This window comes from Taudactylus pleione, unplaced genomic scaffold (genome assembly GCF_031769625.1).
Source record: "Taudactylus pleione unplaced genomic scaffold, aTauple2 ptg000019l, whole genome shotgun sequence".
In the NCBI taxonomy this organism is placed as follows: Eukaryota; Metazoa; Chordata; class Amphibia; order Anura; family Myobatrachidae; genus Taudactylus; species Taudactylus pleione.
Window position 1 is genome coordinate 36,520,921 of NW_028284421.1, and position 23,284 is coordinate 36,544,204.

A 23,284-nucleotide genomic window follows, 5' to 3' on the forward strand; every position below is an offset into this window, starting at 1 on the left:
GGCATTAGCAAATTTTAGCAACTGCGATCTGTGACAGATTATAGTTGCTATTTAGCGTCCATCTCCCAATTGGGCCTTGTGTCTGTCTCCTGCTCCCTGCCCTGCACTAGTAAGTACTCAGTCGCAATCGTGCACAGGGGAAGGGGGGGTACAAAACACTTGGGTGATTGAGGTGGCGGATTTTTACTGGAGAGATAGCCCTTTGGGGGCAGCCCCTGAGTAAAATTCTCCACTGGTGCTTAGGATACACTGCTATGTGTATATTCTGCCTCTTGCTAGTCCACTTTGATATACAGATGACATATGTTTGTAGACCATCTGTTATACAGTATATGCAGTAAAAAAAATGCCCACTGCCTGCAAACTACAGCCCTGTTAAAAAAATAATCTACCCAAAGTGGAAAATATTTGTTTAGGGTGGAGTTCAATTAATGGATGGAAAAATCAAAACTGTACTTTTCTGTTAGTCAGGTCCCTGGTTCTCTCCTCTTACCACTCAGCCTGCTGGCCAATGCCTATCTCCCATTATCATGTAAGCTTTTATCACATGAGTACGTTTTTGCCACAAGTACATTTTTAAGAACTCCTAACTTAAAACCAAAGGAACAGAATCCTGACCATATACAATAACTATTTAATTATGCATAACAAAGCAATGATTATGATTTGAAGAACCATAAGCTGTATCCACTGTACAGTATCTTCAATATTTTAATAATGGTAGCATTGACCAAAGCACAAGCACAGGTGAATTAATACATTAATTAAAATCATGTTTTTACTTTGATGCAACATAAATCTTCATGGGATTTTCCTCCCATTCAGGCAGTGTGGACAATTTGTTGCTGGTCGTCTCATCAATGGGCCACCCCCAGGCCTGGAAGAATGGGGCCAGGTTCTTATGGACAGCTTGAGAGAACTTATCTGCCCAAAGATTCATCTTATCCTTATTGATACTGCTGACATGTGAAATTGTCTGGTATTCATATAAAAGGTGTTTGAAGGGATCCCAGCCAAAGCCCTCTTGTAACTAAATCATAAATAATATGTATTATAACATTATACTTGATATACTGTACTTACATTTTACAAATACAGGTAACTGATACATTGCTGGATATGGCAAAACACTATTTGCTCTATATAACCATCCTGGGGGTATATTTACAAAAGTTCGATTCTGGTCAATTTTGGGTGATTTTGCCTTCGATTCGCGTTTGATTTTGAGCATCAGAGATTTACTAAAGTCAATATCAAATGTGAAATTGATTATAACATTGAATACTCTTCAATTTTAAATAGTGTCTAACCATCAGTACTTTTACATAGATCAACATAGGATCCCCTGATTTACTAATATTCTAATTGAAATTAAACAGAAAATCGAACACAACATCACTAAAATAATAGACCTGCTTCATGCTGGCGATTTTTGTGTCTTACATGTATGAAAGTGTTAAAAAATAAAAAAATTATGTGGGGTCCCCCACCAAGCACAACCAGCATCGGACTGCGTGAGTCGGTCCTGGTGTCAAAATACTGGGGAAAAAAGATGTAGGGGTCCCCCATATTTTCAATAACCAGCACCAGGCCGTTACTCCACTTCACGAGCTTCCCCTGCCAAAGCATTCAGCACCCCACAATAGTCAGCCCAGGATGGGGATTCCTGGGGAAGTGGGGACCCCCGAATAAAGGGGTCCCCCTCTCCAGGTAAACCCAGGCCGGGCCTGAAGCCCAGGGCTGTCCCCCACACACCTGGGTGGTGGGTGCGGGGTTGATAGGTGTAAAATATAGATTTAAACTAATGATGGCTTTAACATAGAAACTAAAGGTCCTAGCAAGCCTCTCCCGCATGCAAGTACTTGGAAAACCTCCTGTATGTCCTCCTGCTGTGGCATTACACCCCTGCTAGTAAGAGTCCGGTGCTGGTTGTTGAAAATATGGAGGACTTCTACATCTTTTTTTGCCCCGTATTTTCCCAACCAGGATCGGCTCATATAGCCCGGTGCTGGTTGTGCTCTTAGGGGGGACCCTACATTATTTTTTTTTTATTTTAGCACTTTAACATACAAGAACCAGGATAAAATCAGCAGCATGAAGCAGGTCTATTATTTCAGGTGAGTTAAATCGAACATAAAATCGAATAAAAAATATAACTTTTGTAAATATGACCCCAGGTATTAAGGATATACATGCTTGAATCCAGATAGTTAAATCAATTTGACGGAGGTACTAATTAAGTCATCTGTTCTCATGCATGGATATCCTTAAAACCTGGACTGTAATGGTGGAGTTTATAAAGCTCTGGTTTAACTAATAAATTAAATATACACTAAATAATTGAATGCTGTTTTGCTCTTTATAGACACAATAAAAATATTGGGGAAATAACAAATAGAGCTTAACCAGCATTAAATGCTGGAATCAAAAAGGAAATAGTTGCAGTGAGTGAGGGTAGTCTGTAATATTATGAGGATGGGATGATTAATGAATGATAACTGTGAAAGGGGGTGTTTGGAGAACAATGATGATGAAAGTATGTTATTGATTAATAGAGAAAGAGAGTTTAATTTAGAATGATGATGAGTGGATTAATGAGGGATGGGGCTTAAAGGAGATAATGGAGAATAATTATAATGATAATGATGATGATAATACTAGAGAGCTCATGGTAGAGGATGATAGACTAATGATTTATATATAAATGCTCATCTTTAACCCCTTGCCTGGCATGGTTACATCAGATGCGACCACGACAGTCTGGGCTTTTCCTGACATGGTTGCATGTGATGCGAACAGTCAGAAACACCCACTAGGCAGCTGCCAGAAGCTAAACTTCCAGCAGCCGCATATATTAGAGGGACCTGCTGGCCCCCATGCACCTGTCGCTCCCCCTCCAGTGTGTCCCAATCACTGCAGGCCACAGTGTTCAAGAACCCAGAAGTACCCATCTCCCGGCATGGCTGCAGGACAGAAATGACTTCAATAGAAACAGCAGCCACAGCTCCTGCGTCCCAATCACTGCGGCACTCCACCCCCTCCTTCCGGCTTCTAGTGCAGCTGAGTCTGCACCAGAAGCAGTGGCTCCGGCTTTGCCTCCCATGTGTCCCAATCACTACTGGCCACAGGCAGTGTGAGCATGCATGTATATATGTATATTGGGAATCGGTATGAAAAACCAATAGACGGGATGCCGGCTGTCAGTACACTGACAGCGGCATCCCTATGGGTCAAATCCGGACAGGGGAACACTAAGTAATGTTTCCTGTCCTATATACCCCCTAACTATATCCCTCCTTTTTACTGCACCCTTATACAAACCCTCCCTACCCGCACCCTAACCCTCCCGGTAATTGCCTAAACCTAACCTTTCCCCCATTAGTGCCTAATGCTAACCCTCCCCCTTAGTGCCTGAACCTAACCCCCCTGCCTGGAGCCTAATCCTAACCTCCCCCCTCAGCAGCCTAACTCTGTCCCCCCGGGCTGCCTGAACCTAACTCTTCCCCCCACCCCCGCGGCTGATACTTACCTTTCCCCGGTGTCCTTATGATAGGGATGCCGTCTGCCAGGATCCCGGCGTCGGCATCCCAAGTCATGTCGAGATTTCCCCGCCGGTGTTGTCTCGGCGATCGGTACCCCGTTTGTCGCGATGTTAATTGCATCCCATATATAGATAGATATAAACATATAGATATCATGTATTTGTGTGTATATATATATATATATATATGTATTTTATATATTCACATTATGTAATTAATAGCTATTTAAATGTGATTTTAGATTTTTATGAAAAAAATACATTGAATCAGGTTTAAATAACTCTTATTTACATAATTTTCTACTTTTAAAAAAATCAACAATTTTGTAGACTTTTAAAAAAGTATTAGCCAAATATGTGTTTACAGGACAAAAATATTGGATGCACATTAATTTACCAGCTCCAGAATCCATGCCGCCCGCCATAATGCCGACGCCGATATTACGAAGGAGATCAGGATACCGGTGTCAACATCCCGACCCCCGCCCTCCAGATCGTCAAGAGCCGGGTAAGTATACTACTTAGCCTGGGGATGGGGTTTAGGATTAGGCCCCCCCGTGGGAAAATTTGGGTTAGGCACCACCCTGGGAAGGGTTAGGCTACAAAGAGCGGGGGTTAGGGTTTGGCAGCCATGGGGAAGGTTGTAGTTAGGCACCCCCCCGGGACAGTTAGGTTGAGGGTGCAGGAAGGGAGGGTTAGGGTTAGGCCCCACCGGGGGGAGATTAGGGTTAGGCACCACTAAAGAAGGGTTGGGGTTAGGGGAGGAACAGGGGAGGGTTAGGTTACTTATGATCCCCAGTCTGCATTCTGGGCTAAAGGAGCTGTAAGCAGCCATTTCCTTTCTCACATGGTCCCAGACAGTCATTATTACATATGCTCAACCTGGTACAGCATCTGATGTTTTACCATCACTTATCATCTCTCATCACATCACACATGTGCACACAAGTGCACACTTGTTTATACGCATTGATCTGTGTACATCCACGCAAGTTCCTCTATCGAATAATAAACTCAGTTCTTCAGATCACATCTGACTGGATTATTAGAAGATAGAGTATAGGTTATGCTGGCTGCTCCAAATTTGTAAGACACTTAGGGCCTGATTCAGACCCAGTCGCAAGCACTGAGCGCTCGCAACCGGGTCGATGGTGGCCCAAAGTGCATGCACACGACGGAGCCGGCTCCGTCGTGCGTATGTGCAAGACCTGGATAGCAACGAGCAATCCGTCGCCCTGGGTCTCGCACCAAAGGGGGCATGCTGTCGATGTTGAGTGACAGCATGCCCCCTTTGGTGGGCGGGCCGGGGGGTGGCTGCCCACACGGAGGCGTTCCCATGAGAACGCCTACCATTTGGGGGCGGCCCCACTGACATCACAAGTGATGTCAGTGGGAGAGCTTTCGGCTCTGTTTGAGCTGAAAGCTCTCTGGGGCTTGCGGCCGCGAGACCCTACCACAAGGGTCTTGTCGCAAGCCCGATGGTCGCGATGGTCTTGACCATCGTGACCATTATCCTGACCGCTCGCATTAGCTGTGGGTGGTAACCCACAGCAATGCGAGCGGCCAGGAGGCCGCTCCATAAAAAAAAGAAAAGACGCCCTGATTCAGAGTGAGCGCTCTGTCAGCGCGTCCGGCTCTGAATCAGGGCCTTAGTGCGGGCAAGTACAATATATATACATATAATTGTACTGGAGGTGTATCTTGACACTATCTTGCTCTTTATATCTGCAAAGGTGACTGGGAATATGGAATATGTAATGCCACCCCAAGCACCCCTACCCCTTCCCTCCATAGGTTTTGCACTTGTAGAATATTATACTGTTTTTGTGTGACCATTTCTTTCAGACACTCCTCCTGGTTATAAGAAGAGCAAATAATCTAGCGATGTATGTAATAAATATAGAATTAATCACACAGCTGTTATAAAGCCATGAGACTGCTGCTTCAAAAATCACAACAGGCTGTACTCTACCTATTAGTTTGAGAAAAAAACATATAATTATTTTAGAACAATGCAGCGCTATCTCATTAGTTATAATAAATCAATGTTTAATATTTAATAATTTAAATGTATAAATATAGGTAGCTGCAGTTAAAGGTATCATATATGGACAGATCACATAAAAAATCAAAATGACTAGCTGTAATAATTGCAGTATGACAGAACATAAATTGATCATTATTTCTGTGCTAGTGATGTAAGGTACAATTGTATCAACAAAACTTAGTAACATTAGAAGCCATTTTTGACACATTCAGGAAGAAATGATATATCAGGTTAATACAAGATAGTTCAGGGTCCAGGATAGTTGTAATTAGCTGTTTGCCAGTCTTTCTATCGTTCCTTGTTATAACAGACTGAATGGTCTTGTAAGATGTTAATTAACAAATTATAGAACGTGCAAACGGCTTTATTTAGACTGGCGTCCAGTACGTGAACAATGTTCCAATATATATATATAGAGAGAGAGAGAGAGAGAGAGAGACGTCCCTCCAGATTATATACAAGCTGGAATATCCAGGATATATTGTAACTTAATAATGCCGGCTTTACCAGATCTACCTGTTGTAGCTGACTAAATTGTCTTATGAAAGTATCAGCAAAAATGCAACAGCATATGCAACTCTATTAGTGCTGACATCCAATAAAGGATTAGAGTTCCATAACATGAAGGAGCTCCTCCAAGATAATATAAGGACCGGGGTATCAGTCCATATAGCAGTTAGTTGCTATTATCAACACGTGGTGCACTCACGTTTGTTTGAAAAGTAGGACCTTTCTCCTCTGTTCCATTGAGGTATGTCCACATGCAGTCTCCACAGCGGCGATTGCTAAAATTAATGTCCAGTATGGATAGCCGACACACATGCAGTGTGATCACACAAGCAGCTTACAACTTGCTGCCGTGTATCCTTCTACGCATTTCTCCGCCAATTGCAAAGGTCAGTGGCTTCTTCAGGAAGTGAATGGTGTGTGGCCCAGACTCTCCTTATTTAAAGGGTAGCTAAATCGCCAACAGCTGCATATAGTTAGGGACTTAGAATGTTACTCCTCCTTCATGAAATACATTGTAAGGCTTATTCGTTGCCAAGCACTTATAGAATAATAAATATATGTTATTCAGCACTCAAAAAAACCTCTATAAACCTTCACTAGTACCCATTAATCTGACTGTGTATAATTAACTTAATCACATCAATAAAAAACAATCAAACACATTAAATTTTAAATATTAAATGAATAATAAAAAAAATATTATTTAATAAAAATATATATATGCATGATAATAAAAAATACACATATATATATACATAAATATTTATAAATATTTATAAATGTACATACATGCTTGCATATACAGTAAGGTCCATAAATATTGGGACATTGACAGAATTTTCAGATTTTGGCCTCTATTCACCACCACAATGGTTTTGAAATGAAACAAACAAGATGTGCTTTAACTGCAGACTTTCAGATTTAATTTGAGGGTAATTACATCCAAATTAGGTGAACGGTGTAGGAATTACATCAGTTTCAATATGTGCCTCCCACTTTTTAATGGACCAAAAGTAATGGGACTATCAACTCAAAAGTTATTTCATGAACAGGTGTGAGCTATTCCCTCGTTATTTCATTATCAATGAAGCAGGTAAAAGGTCTGGAGTTGATTCTAGGTGTGACATTTGCATTTGGAATCAGTTGCTGTCGACTCTCAATATGAGATCCAAAGAGCTGTCACTATCAGTGAAGCAAGCCATAATTAGGCTGAAAAATCAAAACAAACCCATCAGAGAGATAGCAAAAACATTAGGTGTGGCCAAATCAACTGTTTGGAACATTCTTAAAAAGAAAGAATGCACCGGAGAGCTCAGCAACACCAAAAGACCCGGAAGACCACGGAAAACAACTCTGGTGGATAACAAAAGAATTATTTCCCTGGTGAAGAAAAACCCCTTCACAACAGTTGGCCAAATCAAGAACACTCTCCAGGAGGTAGATGTATATGTGTCAAAGTCAACAATCAAGAGAAGACTTCACAAGAGTGAATATAGAGGGTTCACCACAAGATGCAAACCATTGGTGAGCCACAAAAACAGGGAGACCAGGTTAGAGTTTGCCAAACAACATCTAAAAAAGCCATTACAGTTCTGGAACAACATCCTATGGACAGATGAGACAAAGATCAACTTGTACCAGAGTGATGGGAAGAGAAGAGAAGGAAAGGAACTGCTCATGATCCAAAGCATACCACCTCATCAGTGAAGCATGGTGGTGGTAGTGTCATGGTGTGGGCATGTATGGCTGCCAATGGAACTGGTTCCCTTGTATTTATTGATGATGTGACTGCTGACAAAAGCAGCAGAATGAATTCTCAAGTGTTTCGGGCAATATTATATGCTCATATTCAGTCAAATACTTCAGAATTCATTGGACGGCGCTTCACAGTGCAGATGGACAATGACCCGAAGCATACTGCAAAAGCAACCAAAGAGTTTTTTAAGGCTAAAAAGTGGAATGTTATGCAATGGCCAAGTCAATCCCCTGACCAGAATCCAAATGAGCATGCATTTCACTTGATGAAGACAAAACTGAAGGGAAAATGCCCCAAGAACATGCAGGAACTGAAGACATTTGCAGTAGAGGCCTGGCAGAGCATCACCAGGGATGAAACCCAGCGTCTGGTGATGTGTATGCGTTCCAGACTTCAGGCTGTAATTGCCTGCAAAGGATTTGCAACAAAGTATTAAAAAGTGAAAGTTAGATTTAGGATTGTTTAGTTTGTCCCATTACTTTTGGCCCCTTAGGCACATATAGAAACCGTTGTAATTCCTACACCGTTCACCTGATTTGGATGTAATTACCCTCAAATTAAATCTGAAAGTCTGCAGTTAAATCACATCTTGTTTGTTTCATTTCAAAGCCATTGTGGTGGTGAATAGAGGCCAAAATATGAAAACTCTGTCAATGTCCCAATATTTATGGACCTGACTGTATGTTTACATGTACACACATACACATATATATGCATCCCTAAATAATATAAATGTAAATCATTAAAATAAATATAATCTAATACATAAAAATTTACACATATACACAAGAGTGTACATGTAATATGATTATCAAACATGAATAATATAAAAATAATAATAGCAACTAACTGCTACATGGACTGATACCCCGGTCCTTATATCATCTCGGAGGAGCTCCTTCATGTTATGGAACTCTGATCCGTTATTGGACGTCAGCACTAATAGAGTTGCATACACTGTTGCATTTTTGCTGATACTTTCATAAGACAACTACAACAGGTAGAGCTGGTAAAGCCGGCATTATTAAGTCTCAATATATCATGGATATTCCAGCTTTTATATAATCTGGAGGGACGTCTATATATATATATATATATATATATATATATATATATATATATATATATATATTGGAACATTGTTCATGTACTGGACGCCAGTCTACATAAAGCCATTTGCACCATCCTATAATTTGTTAATTAACATCTTACAAGACCATTCAGTCTGTTATAACAAGGAACGACAGAAAAACTGGCAAACATCTAATTACAACTATCCTGGACCCTGTATATAATTTCTTCCTGAATATCTCAAAAAAAGGCTTCTAATGTTACTAAGTTTTGTTGATACAATTGTATCTTAACATCACTAGCACAGAAATATTGATCAATTTATGTTCTGTCATACTGCAATTATTACAGCTCTTCTGGTTATAAGCTGCTCTTCTGACTGCTGTCCACTCCAGTCTCCACACAGTGACAGCCGCCATGCCGTCCTCCTCAGTTCTGCATGCACGCCCGACCATACTGTCGCCTGTCCCAGCTCCTCTGTCAGGCTCGTGGTCGGATGTCCCAGGACATCCGTGACCAGAAGAGAAGGCATGTCAGCAGGTTATAGAGGATGGAGAAGCGCAGCTGATGCAAGTCGTGCTCCGCTCACCAGCTCACCTGTTACAGCAGCAGGAAAGACAGTGACGGAATGGGGTACAATGGAGTAGGTGCCCCCTTCAGGACTGGAGCCTGGCAGCAACTGACTCCATTGTCTCCGTCAGTTCCGCCACTGGGTAGGTGCGACCGGTGATGAAAGCCTACAGCAACTTGACTCCGAGTTCTGTGATGAAAACCCAGGTAGATTACATCCGGGGAGCTGGCAGTAGTTGCCAGTGTTCAATCAAAAGAACAAACAGAGTCCAGTGACCGGCATTCAAATACTGGTCCCTGGACTCTGTATGTTCTTTTGATTGATTATATCTCCATATATAGGTGTGTCTCCTGGGTCCGGTTTAGGCTAATTGGCGCTACCATCAAATCGGTGTGCTGTCACAAAACTAATGTAATATAATAATGAAAAACAGGTTCCCGATGTGCCAGCAGTACAGAATGGCTGCACAGACCAGAGGAATGCATTCACTCACTGGAAATGTGCTTGGTCTAAGAGTTTGGAAGGCTACAAAAATGTATTTGCCACAATGACCAGTGCTCATGATCTTGAATATTTCATAGTTTTAATTAGTAATATTTGTGTGGTTTATGTGCAGCTACAAATAGTATTGCATAAGCAGGCCCATATATAGCCAGTTCAGTCCCTGGTAATGTTCATGGGACGTGACCTAATTGCAGGATGCGTGGCCATGCCCCATTTAGGGAAATAATCTAAAATATTAACTGCAGTGCATGTGTGGGAGAGTGGGAACAAATCCAAGCTGGGGCATGATCAGTGTGATCACTCCTCCCCACCACCGCACAGGTAGAGGAGACTGCAACAGCAGCCTCCATAGCCCCACTGCAGCCCAACACAAAGCAGCGTGTGCAGGGGAGAGGGCCTGCTGACAAGAGTGAGGGAAGGCAGCGGTGGAACTGGGCCCCTCCAACAAGCAGGGCCTTGATAATTAGTACAAGTGATAGTCATATGCTTTTCAATTGCACCTACACTTATGACAGAAGTGGAATGGGTTGTAATGGGATATACCCATGTAGGCAAAGTTCAAGGAGTGTTCTTCACACAAATAAGGGCTATGCAGTCCTAATCTAGCCATCCTCATTCTAAAGTGAGAGTAACACTGATTACATGTCATTGGTCATGGACAGTACAATTCTTGATTGGGTATTATTCTATGGATCACTCTCTGTCATACCTGAAGATAAGTCTCAAGAGCAGTCCATACATTCCATTCTGCCAATTTAGCTCCATTCTTCAAATAATTCCTGATACAAGCATCTCTCTCTTTGGGCAATAACGATGGGTGAGCTTGATCCCTGGGGATTCCAAGCACTGTTTCATGTACATATACAGACCATAGGTTGCAAGTGGCTTCTGTGGTGTTAGGAGGAAACTCCCAAACATGCTGCTGTTGATTGTGTCCAAGTTCATGTATAGGTCCCCAAATCCCATCTTTTATATCCTGAAGGACTGTTATCTTATTTGCTGACTCTAGATGACACATGATTGGGTATCCAGCATGCATCCAACCTGTAGAAATATTATAGAGATAAGCTATACATTAAATAATTATGTAACTGATAGTAGAAACAATGAGAACTGTGCGCCTGATTCAGCAAGGATCGTTATTGCTAAAGTGTATGCAAATGGGTGATTGTTGCATACTGTGAATGAGTATGCATCGCAGTATGCATGTGTGAAGGCACAACTGCGATCGCACTGCAATCATGAAGACCATGCAGAGCCATCGCAGATTGATTGCTTGAATGCCGTTGCATGGGTGTACATAAAATAGCCATTGCGATTGCATATGCAGCTTGATTACTCACTGCGTGCAACAATGGTAGTCGATGTTACCGGATGTTTGTGAAGCTGGAGCTGCGATCGCAATAGCGATACTTAATGAATCAGGCCCTGTGTTTTTACATGAGGCATTATTTAACCAGAATATACATTAAGACATGTAATTTGCTAAGAATACCACGTTATCTGATTGTAATGTTTTTACAAAACGCTTCTGCCTCTTACCAGCTGAGATCTGCACATCAGCCACAATTCTTTCAGGGCGCAGAAATTTCTTAGGAATCATTGCAAGTTCAGCTACTGCCCCCATAATCTTATCCCACTGACACAACAGCTCTTCTGGATTCTCTAATGAGCGAACTACATCAGAGGGGACAGTTAAGATAATGTTTTCTGTTATTAGCTCAGTCCAGGGTGCTGGAAAATTACGAATTGCCTTCAACCAGGATGAAAGATTGGTCTGGCCTGTGGAAAATTTAGAAGAACTGTGTTTTATACTTTGATCAGTGACAATCATAGTACATAATTTGTTGTTGAGAAAGGAAAATATTGTGGCCTTGAAACCTTCATGGACATCCATAACCATATAAAAACATAAGCCACGGGCAGGGCAGGGAAAATAACAAGTACAATAATGACTGCTTTAAGAAATGCTGAGTTCTCCTATATAGAAAAAAATATATCATTCTTATTCTTGAGAGTATCATATTTATCCTTGCAAGCAACTATTTTTACTTTGATGGTACCTATTACCTTCAACAGATTGGTACAGCAATGAGTACTAATTTTGCTCCCAGCTATGCCAATTTATTTATTGCCTATTGGGAGGATAGGGCCATATGGCAGCAAGATCAGCTGGGGTCGAACTTAGTATTCTGGAAGCATTTTATTTACGACATCTTATTTGTATGGAGAGGTACTGAAGAGGATCTCCATAATTTTTGTGAAAAATTAAATGATAATGATCTAAATATTAAGCTATCATTTTCTATAAGTAAACATGAAATTGTATTTTTAGATCTAAACATTTATATCAAAGAGAATTAAATATTCACTAAAAATCATAGAAAACCTACTGATTCAAATAGCTATATTAATAGAACTCACCTTGGTTAAAGGTATACCATTTGGGCAGTTTATTAGAATCAAGAGAAATGGTACAGAAAAAGAGGTTTGTGAATCACAAATAGGTGAAATGGCTGAATGTTTTATAAAGAAGGGGTACAATCATTACACTATTAATAAAGCTATAGACAAGGTTAATGAGATAGAAAGAGCTGATCTTTTAGTGGAGAAAATTGCTTCGAGAAATCAGGAAAATAAACAAAAATTTGAATTGGCTTTTATCAGAGATTTTAATCCAAATTTTAAAGAAATTGAATCTATTTTTAAAATAAATTGGAAGATTTTAAAAAAGGACCCATTCAGGTGACAAATTGCTAAAGTATCCATCTTTCATTAATAGAAGGGCTCCATCACTTAAAGGTAAACTAGTGAAAAGCTCTATAGAAGATGTAAAGAGAGCTAGTATAAGAAGTCGTGGATTCCATAGATGTGGATTCCACGACTTCTTAAACTACGACGACGAAGGGCACTAGCAAAATAAAGGAGTTTAATAGAAATGGAGTTATGTACCCAATTCAGGAATTCATTACCTGTAACTCCAAGAATGTTGTTTATGCCCTTGAGTGTAAATGTGGATTATTATATATAGGGAAGACGAATAGATGCCTCAAAACCCGCCTTTCAGAACATATATATAATATTAGAAAGGGTCTTGAGACCCACAGTTTATCGTCCCATTTTAAGTTAAAGCACCAATCAAAAGAATGTTTTATAAAAATCTTATTGGGCAATTCAACAAATTAATCCCACGTGGAGATCCAGAACTGTAGATATTAAATTATCACAAAGTGAAATTAGATGGATTTATAAATTGAAAACCTTAATTCCGAATGGTCTTAACAGGGATTTTGAACTTAAATGTTTTTTATGATATATGAATTTTTATGATGTTTATCCCCTTTTAATATTTTCTGGGTTTTATAGTTCTCTTAATGTCTTTTATTATCATGGATTTAATATCAGTGTTGTGGATTTTCTTTTGATGAATGTATTTAATATTATAATTTATACATTTTTATGTTTCTCTTTTCATTTTTATAATATATCTTTATCTGAATCTGGACATTATGAGGACTTGTTCTATTCTATTTAATCTGATGTGGGACAAAAAGAGGATTTTTCTATCCTGTAACTCCTAAAGTCTCCTCACTTCCGGTTTTGGAGATTGCTGGAACGCATTGCTGGAATGGAAATTATGGTGGAATGCATGACCGGACTCTATTTTCGGTCTGGGATGACATCACTTCCGGTTTTCGGCAGTGCGGGCACACGCAGGAGTGACGTCACTTCTGGTTTCCGGAAGTTGCTGGAATGCACGGAGATCTTGGTGGAATGCAGGACTAGACCTCACTTCCGGTTAAGGAGTGATGTCACTTCCGGTTTCCGGCAGCGCGTTTGCACGTGGACCAGCGCTTACAGCTGCATGCAATACCCTCATTAGGTGGGGGTATAAATAAGAGGACTTCAGATACAGTCACCATACCTCTGATGAAGGTCTTATGGAGACTGAAATGCATTAGGCAGGTGATTGAACTTTAAAGGAACTGCTATCATCTGGAGAATTATCTACCTGGGGACTCTTGTTACTGACAGCCGGCGTCGGTTTGCCTGAGGACAGTATACCATCTTGTCAGACCAGGTGAAGTTAAAACCCTTATGAAGCAAGTTTTCCATTGGACTTTATCCTCTACATGGTGGAGTTATATGCCTGTTATGTTTTTAAATATTATGAGTTTAATGTATAAATAAATTATTTTCCTATATATGAGAATTACTACACTATGGGTGGCCATTTTTCTTCTTTTTAAGAGTTTGAGACTTCTGATTATGGATGAAGTATTGAACCTTGAGAATAAAGAAGTGTTTCTACTATATCGTTTTGAAGAAAAGTAAGACTATTTCTTTTGAAGTGACTGGACTGTGAAAGTTTTTACCTCTGGATGTGAACCACATTAACGCCATTTTGGATACTATTTTGTTGTACGAGTTCTATATATTGACGAAAGGACCCTTACCTGCACTTCCCCTTAGTTCAGCGTTTAACATGCAGAAACAATTGTGATGTATAGTATATAAAGCAGAGACCATTCTGGTGACTAGTATACAAAGCAGAGACCATTCCAGTGACAAGTATACAAAGCAGAGACCATTCTGGTGACTAATATACAAAGCAGAGACCATTAATGCACCAACTACAGAAGACTACGCGGATTGTCATCACATAAGCGGCTGCTGTGTTTATGGCCACCTGATTGTTTTAATTATATACAGTACCTCGCAGGTCACCATGACTCTGGCGTGAATGATTATTGCCGGCTGTGCTTTCCACGGTGGTGGGACGCATGTGCTAAGTTTGTTTGATTCTTTAAAATGGTAAGAAGAAGGAGAGAAAAGTGTGTCTTTTTAAATGGCGCACTGACTGAAAAATAATAATAAAATATATAATTCTTTATTAGGTATATATTAAAAAGTTCCAACAGGAACCTGATCCAGTGAAATAAAGGTTAAAAGAAAAGACAAAAAAATATATATAATGGTGTGCCTATTTGTAATAAACAACGTTAAATAAAATCAAGAAGAAACCCTGCCGTGTGTTTTTATTTCTTATTTGTTATTGTTATTATTAGATATCTATGCTCTGTAATTAAAGAATTGATACTTGTAGAGCTCTGCAATTATTACCTGGGAGAGGTGGTAATTATACTCGAGATAGAGGGTTCAATTGGTAAGTAAACTCATATATCTCCAATCCCACATGTGGCTAATAATAATAGGATAGATACAGTGATTGTAATCAATACAGTGGGAGAATATATTTCTCTTACATTAAATATACTATTATGACCATTAATAATTGGTCTCTTACTGTATATTAATGTCTGGTTGATTAATAAGAAGATATCTTTATTATGCTTATGTCTTTATTTATTTGACATGTTTCAGCAACTCCTTAATGGTATGTTGCTACTATGATATCTACCACAAATTTCATAATGTGAATATTTGGTATTAATAATCACAGTTGGTGGAATTTAATGCAGGGATTTGTCTGTGTACATTCTGCTCAAACAGCAGCACAAGTGTTACTAACTCAAATGTTGAAACACTGTTACCAGTTGCTGCTAGTTCAGATGCAATATAGATACATGAGCTCAAACTCATTGAGACATTCTTAAACATTCTGTCACTGGGGAAAATAACCCAGTGAGAGTTAGATGTTGTTATTAATACTTAATATATCAGAGATCTGTCTTAGTGTTTGATAACCAGACCACAGTGTAGATGTCACAAATACTAGTTATTAGATATTATTGCCAATCTGACAGATAATTGACTGTATATTAAATATGCGTACTCAGACATAGTATAATTTCCTCTAACTTGGCAGATATTATGGTCAAATTCTATTGTATCTGGTTTATTACTGAGTGTGATAACACCCAGCGGGTGTGTCGCCCGTACTATATAACCAGGTCACAGTGTGAGTATTACCACTGAATATTAAACCCTATTATCAGTATAGCGGTTGAATAAACATACAATGAACAAGCAGGCTCACATACCCTACCTAGTGTCCTGTAACTGGACAAGTGTTCTATCTATTTTACTGAGCAAGGATTACACATGGCAGGGCATACTGCCGATGCGCGTTTCGCTGTAAGCTTTTACCTGGTCATGTGGTCACAAGGACCAATCCCGTATTAGTTTGTGAAATCACTGTGGGATTCGTATCTCATCCAATGAGTCGTGATGTCTCAGGATTCATAGGTAAAGGATGTATCCTTACCTGTCGGTAAAACTGCACATGGTCACAAGGTACAAATTGAACAATATGACTTTAGTAAGTCTCAAGTGTATGTGCATTGGAGGTGGAAGGTGTGTTCTCCTTCTCCAATCATATATTGGTTCATATTGACACTATTACTTCCCGATTTGGTATTTATTAACCTACTATTTAGTTCAATAGATATCAATTTGACATACATTAAACTATTATTTAATGGCATCCATGAAATATAATCCCCTATTAAAATATAGTACTGTACCTAGATGTAATTAACATTTCTATAAGGATACGCTATAGATCATAGTTGGGGCACATTATTTACTTTTAATGTATCGATGTATACAAAAGAAAGAAAAAGAAAAATAGAAATCAACAGGGAAAAAATAAAGAATTTATTTGTTGCATTGTAATGAAATTGGAAACTCATAAAAATACTGAATAGAAAATATCAATAGATACGGAGATTTAATATAATTTAATATGAAAAAAGGGGAAGAGATAAAAAGAAAAAGCTTAGTATCCATAAGTGTAAAAAGGTGTATAATAATAATGTGGAATGATGATAAAATAGATTAATATAAATTATGTGAAACAAATACTGAATCATAAATATTTATGGAATCTATTCATGCGAGTGTAATACAGTTAAAGTGAGTTTATTATAACAACGTGCAACTATAGTGAGTGACAATTAATTATAAATTTATGTTATATAATCATGTAAATATTATGAAATTATATTACAATTGTGGTATTAAAATAGTTACTAAAGAGGTGCATAAGTGAAAAAATATATTAAAACATTTTTTTCATGTGATTGTCAAATGAAAATAAAAGTGGGATACAAAAAATATAAAAATTATATAAAATATAATAATAAAATTAGTATGTTAATAAGTGATAACAGAAGATAAAGAAATGAATGGTGGGATAATATATTACTATGTTTATAGTGACCTCATCTATGGTCATCAATAAAGGAAAATTAAATAAGGATAAAAAGTAATTATATATATATTATATATAGATATAGATTGTATTAATTTTATTTGGTTTAGTAGCAATTATTATTGAAAAAGACTAAAAACTCTATGATCTGCTTCATTAATCCATTGTACCACTGTGGGGTCTGTTATAAGATGAATTATTACTAAAATCAGCCCCAGTTAATATTAATATTACCAAATATGTAATTATTAGTGGTATGATTAAGATGCAGAGGAATTATGATTACAGATACTGTCAATCTAATCAATATGATTAGATTAATGGGAATGTATTGTACCACTGTGTTTCACTTCATTATTAGACTAATATGTATACAATTAATGTACCCAAAACTGATTCTAGGTACTCATGATCCGATGAATATGGTATTCACCAATGGAACATAAATCAACAGGGGATTTTCATATCAATAGCTGGTACTACATAATCACAGACTAGAACATATATTCTTACGGAGATGACAATAAACTGTAAGATATATATGGGACTAGATATAGTCTATTTTAGAGAATCTTACGAAAAAATAGAAAATAGCTATTAGCGCTTATCTTCATATTGAATATAAACTATTCAACAATTGTGTCACCAATGTTTCATTCTTTGGTTGCGTTGCTATATATATAGTTATTATATCTATTGATTCTAGGTACTCATGATTCGGTAGGTATAGTGTTCTTCAATAATTCATAAGGTAGTAATGAGTTAATAAATCTATAGTTTGTTCCAAATAGTCATAGTATGGTAGTTATATTGAATCCCAATGGTTCATATAGTAATAAAGAATCATTTTCTCATAAGGAAGGAGATAATTAATATATATATGTGAGGATGTGTATACGTACTGACTGACCCGAACAAAAATTGGCTGTAATATTATATATACTGCATGATCCAAAACTAAATCATAAATTATAGTGAAAATAACTATAAGTTATAAGATGTATATAAGACTACTTTAGCTTGTTTTGGAAATTCTTCCAAGAATGGAACATAACTATTATTTTCATTTAGACCTCTTGGATACAGTCTATTCATCAGGAACGTAAGTCTGGTTTCCTCTTTTAGTAGCTCTTCATCAAGATTCCCCCCTCAAATTCCCATCTGGACATGTTTCATTCCAAAGGCTTTCATGGCATTAGGGTTGCTGTCATGGTATTTGTAGAAATGCCTGGCAACTGCTGTCCGGATTCCGGATCATTCCGGTGTGTTCTAGTACCCTTACTTTAAGAGGTCTGGATGTCTTACCTACATAGACCTTCCCACAGGGACATTCCAGATGGTATATTGTCCCTACCATGGTACAGGTAATGTAATTTTGAATCATCCACTTTTTGTTGTATTTATCGAAAAACCATTTTTTGGAGGTCATATATATGCAGGCCTTGCATCGTCCACATTGATATGAGCCTTTTTTTATTAAATAGTGGCTTCTTATTCAGGGTCATATGACTATGCACTAGCCTATCTTTTATATTGTGAGATCTCCTCCAACTCATTTATATTGTTGGGGGCAAGATCTTCACCAGATTGTTGTCCGTTTGTAATATTGGCCAGTGTTTTGAAGAATATATTTAATCTCTCTCCATTGAGAGGTAAAGGTTCCCACAAATCTGATCGGTTCCTCTCTTTGTTCTTTCATTTTTGGTTTCAACAATGTTTCTCTTGATGTTTTTTCAGTCTCCTTAATGGTTTTTTAAATTAATTTGTTACTGTATCCTCAATTCCTAAGTCTTTCATTTAGTTGTTGTTTCTGAAATCCGAATACCTCTGGAGTGGAACAATTTATTTTAGTTCGTAATATTTCTCCTTTTGGAATTGCTTGGTTAGTAGCAGGTAGATGAGAGCTTGTTGAGTGCAGTATGCTGTTCATAGCAGTCTCTTTCCTAAATATGTCAGTGGTGATTTGACATTTTTCATCAATCCTGATTGTCAGGTCTAAGAAATTAATTTCTTTTGACTCATACTGCATGTTAATTTCAAATTAAGATCATTATCATTCAGGATTGAGATGAACTTCTCCAGTTTATTTCAGTCACCTTCCTATAATATCATAATATCGGAGATGTAACGGAGGTACATCAGGATGTCATCAGTGTAGTTATACTGTTCATGGAAGACAACCTCCTTCTCCCACCACCCCAGGTAGAGGTTGGCATAAGTGGGGGCACATGCTGTCCCCATTGCCGTCCCTCTAACCTGGAGGTAGTGGCATTCATTACAGACGAAATAATTTTTGGTTAATACAAAATGGAGTAGGGTGGTTACAAACTCATTGAATTCACTTGGTTTTCCCATGTGTAGGTAATAGTTTACTGCTTGAATATCATTTTCATGTTTTATACTGGTATATAAGCTTTCTACATCACAGGAAACTAGCCAAACTCCAACATTAACACTCAAATCCTGTAATTTGTTTAGAACATCCATTGTATCTCTCACATAAGATGGTAAAGTTAATACGTGATTGTGTAGGTATTGATCCACAAATATACTTGCATTCTCTGTAAGATTTCACACTTCTGATACAATAGGTCTCCCGGGAGGGACTTTGTCGTTCGTGTGCGCCTTTGGGAGAAGGTATAGCGTGGATGTCTTAGGTTTCTCAAATTTCAGAATGTGAAACTCACATTTTTTGATGACCCCATTATTCAAAGCTATAGTTATTAAATCATTGTATTGTTTGAGGAACTTTGAGGTAGGGTTAAAGACAAGTTGTTGATAGTAACTACTGTCATTTAATTGTTTATTGAGCTCACCAACATACATCTGTTTAGGCCATAGAAAAATATTGCCCCCTTTGTCTGAAGGTTTTATCACAGCTTACAGTGAAACACTCGTCGGTAGTATGCCTTGCCATGTGTAATCCTTGCTCAGTAAAATTAGATAGAATAATTGTCCAGTTACAGGACACTAGATAGGGTATGTGAGCCTGCTTGTTCATTGTATGTTTATTCAACCACTATACTGATAATAGGGTTTAATATTCAGTGGTAATACTGACACTGTGACCTGGTTATATAGTACGGGTAACACGCCCGCTGGGTGTCTACGTTATACTGTGTCTGAGTATGAATATTTAATATACAGTCAATTATCTGTCAGATTGGCAATAATATCTCATAACTAGTGTTTGTGACATCTACACTGTGGTCTGGTTATCAAACACTAAGACAGATCTCTGATATATTAAGTATTAATAACAACATCTAACTCTCACTGGGTTATTTTCCCCAGTGACAGAATGTTTAAGAATGTCTCAATGAGTTTGAGCTCATGTATCTATATTGCATCTGAACTAGCAGCAACTGGTAACAGTGTTTCAAAATTTGAGTTAGTAACACTTGTGCTGCTGTTTGAGCAGATTGTACACAGACAAATCCCTGCATTAAATTCCACCAACTGTGATTATTAATACCAAATATTCACATTATGAGATTTGTGGTAGATATCATAGTAGCAACATATCATTAAGGAGTTGCTGAAACATGTCAAATAAATAAAGACATAAGCATATCGGATAATAAAGATATCTCCTTATTAATCAACCAGACATTAATATACAGTAAGACATCAATTATTAATGGTCATACTAGTATATTTCATGTATAAGAAATATATTCTTCCACTGTATTAATTGCAATCACTGTATCTATAATATTATAATTAGCCATATGTGGGATTGGAGATATATAAGTTTACTTACCAATTGAACCCTCTATCTCAAGTAAAATTACACCACTCCCAGGTAATAATTGCAGAGCTCTACAAGTATCAATTCTTTAATTACAGAGCATAGATATCTAATAATAACAATAACAAATAAGAAATAAAAACACACGGCAGGGTTTCTTCTTGATTTTATTTCACATTGTTTATTACAAATAGGCACACCATTATATACTGTATAGTTTTTTTGTCTTTTCTTTTAACCTTTATTTTGCTGGATCAGGTTCCTATTGGAACTTTTTAATGTATACCTAATAAAGAATGATATATTTTATTATTATTCAGTCAGTGTGCCATATAAAAAGACAAACTTTTCTCTCCTTCTTCTTACAATTATAACAGTACTTTTTGTCTAATGGCAGCACCCCCAGCTTAGATATATTAATCTTTTGGATGCCAAATATGGGCATCCAAAATGTGTGCAGATGTACATTTTCCTTTGTATCTTATATTCTTTAAAATGGCAATGGAGGATTTGACAGCCTATCAATGTTAGATTTGCAAAATAGGGTGAGCAGTGATCCATGGCATGCATATGTGAAATTATAGGAATAGGAGCATATACTGGTCAGTTTTTTATTTGATTAGGTGGGTGTGGATGTATCTGGCATTCATAAGTCCATAAGGGTGGTTGATGGTGGTTGCCACTTGTGATATTCTGGTCTCTGGGTCTTGACAAAGGGTCATGTGAGGCCCAAAACGTCAACATATACTTTGATGCCGCTATGTGAGTGAATAAAATACAAGTTTTATACTTTTGCATAAAGAAGATTGGTGAGTGCTCTCTCTATACTTGCTTATATTATGGCTAGCTCTGGACTGTGTTTATAGTGATGCCTGAGACTACGCACCCCAGCAGCATAGATATATTTTTTTTGTGAGTGCTATCTGGACTTCTGCTATACTGTATATATAAAATGTAAACAGGGTATAGAAATGAGGAATTTGCGCATGTGCAGAACAGGTCTGCGAGTACACTTGCAAACTGGCAGTGGACTGTCTGCTGCCATTTGGGGACGGGGAAGCCGAGCTCTTGCATGTTACCTGGTCATGTAAGCAAGAGCTCGGCTTTTCATGAACAGGCTGTGTATCCAGAATATCCAGACTTTACAGAAGAGCCAGCACACACAGACAGAGTTGCCACTTCCAGGAGAATTCCCCTACTGGAGCGCTTGCACAGCGACGACTCTGCTGGTACGGGCAGGCGGAAGCGGAGCCTTAGCAGACGGGAGTGAGCAACACGGGTGTTACGGCGGCGGCTGCTCGAACACCCGCCATCTCCACATCAGGATTTACATGTGGCATCCATACATGGACTGAGGTAGGAGGTGCGCGCACCGACAGAACACAAATCTGACAACTCCCCACCTTGCTTTTCTTTTAAGATACATTTATTATCATTTTTCCTTTTTGTCATATATTTTAAATTTTTTAGTTTTATATTTATTTTTTTCCCTCATCTTTTATTGGAGGCACTATTGAGAAGTGTGTTGAAAGTCCTATCAGAAGATTTATCTGCAGGGAAAAAGACATTGGCCCTCATTCAGAGCCGCTCATAAGCGGCCGCTCGTTCATTCTGACCGATGTTCGCACATCTGCGCATGCGTACGGACTTTAATACGCATGCGCGAACCAGTCAGTGCGGCCGAAAATCATTTGTTCGCTATATAGCGAATGCCTGCTATTTTGAGTGACAGAACGAGGTGTATGTGGGTGGTAACAGGGGAAGGTGCTTGAAAACGGGGGTGTGGAATTCGAACGCAGGCGTGCTTAAAGGTCAAAACGGGCGTTTTAACGGAGTGCATAATTAATACAGCAGCGTCATTGACCACGTCACTTGTTTTTTTTTTACTCAGAACTGCTCGCAAAATAACGGTTGAAAAAACCAGCCACAAGAATAGCGAGCAGTTCATACGCTGTTCGATGTACTCGATTAATCTAATAAATAGCGGACATGAAGTATGGTGCAAGCGGCAAGGGGGCGTATTTTTCAAAATTACAGCCACAAGTTTTGCTCGCTCGTTCAGACTTAGAGGCGTGAACAGACCGCAATTAGCGAACGGTTCATTTGAATAGCCACCCCTTGTTTTAGAACGAACGACCGCAAATAGCGAGCGGCTCTGAATGAGGGCCATTGTAGCCAACCTATAGTGATATTCAGAGACATTGTTACTGATACTAATTTCCATGTGTACAGTGTGTTTCTGTAGTTGTCTTTGGGATTTATTTACCTTATTATATTGAATTTATATTTTATCTGATATTAATTCTCTCATTTACATACCAGAATATTACACCACAACCTACATATATTTATTTGT

At 38.4% G+C, this 23,284-nt stretch overlaps 1 protein-coding gene across 1 annotated transcript in view; it reads right to left on the bottom strand.

Moving 5' to 3' along the window:
- Positions 1-777: 777 nt before the first annotated feature.
- The window catches only part of LOC148540547 (TRPM8 channel-associated factor homolog), a 41,598-nt gene continuing 19,091 nt past the window's right edge, over positions 778-23,284 (bottom strand). The window contains exons 5-7 of the mRNA XM_088444303.1: positions 11,543-11,782; positions 10,710-11,044; positions 778-1,030 (exon numbers count right to left, since the gene is read on the bottom strand). Coding sequence (XP_088300429.1) covers positions 779-1,030; positions 10,710-11,044; positions 11,543-11,782 — 827 coding nt within the window. The 3' untranslated portion in view covers position 778. The remainder of the gene's footprint in view (positions 1,031-10,709; positions 11,045-11,542; positions 11,783-23,284) is intronic.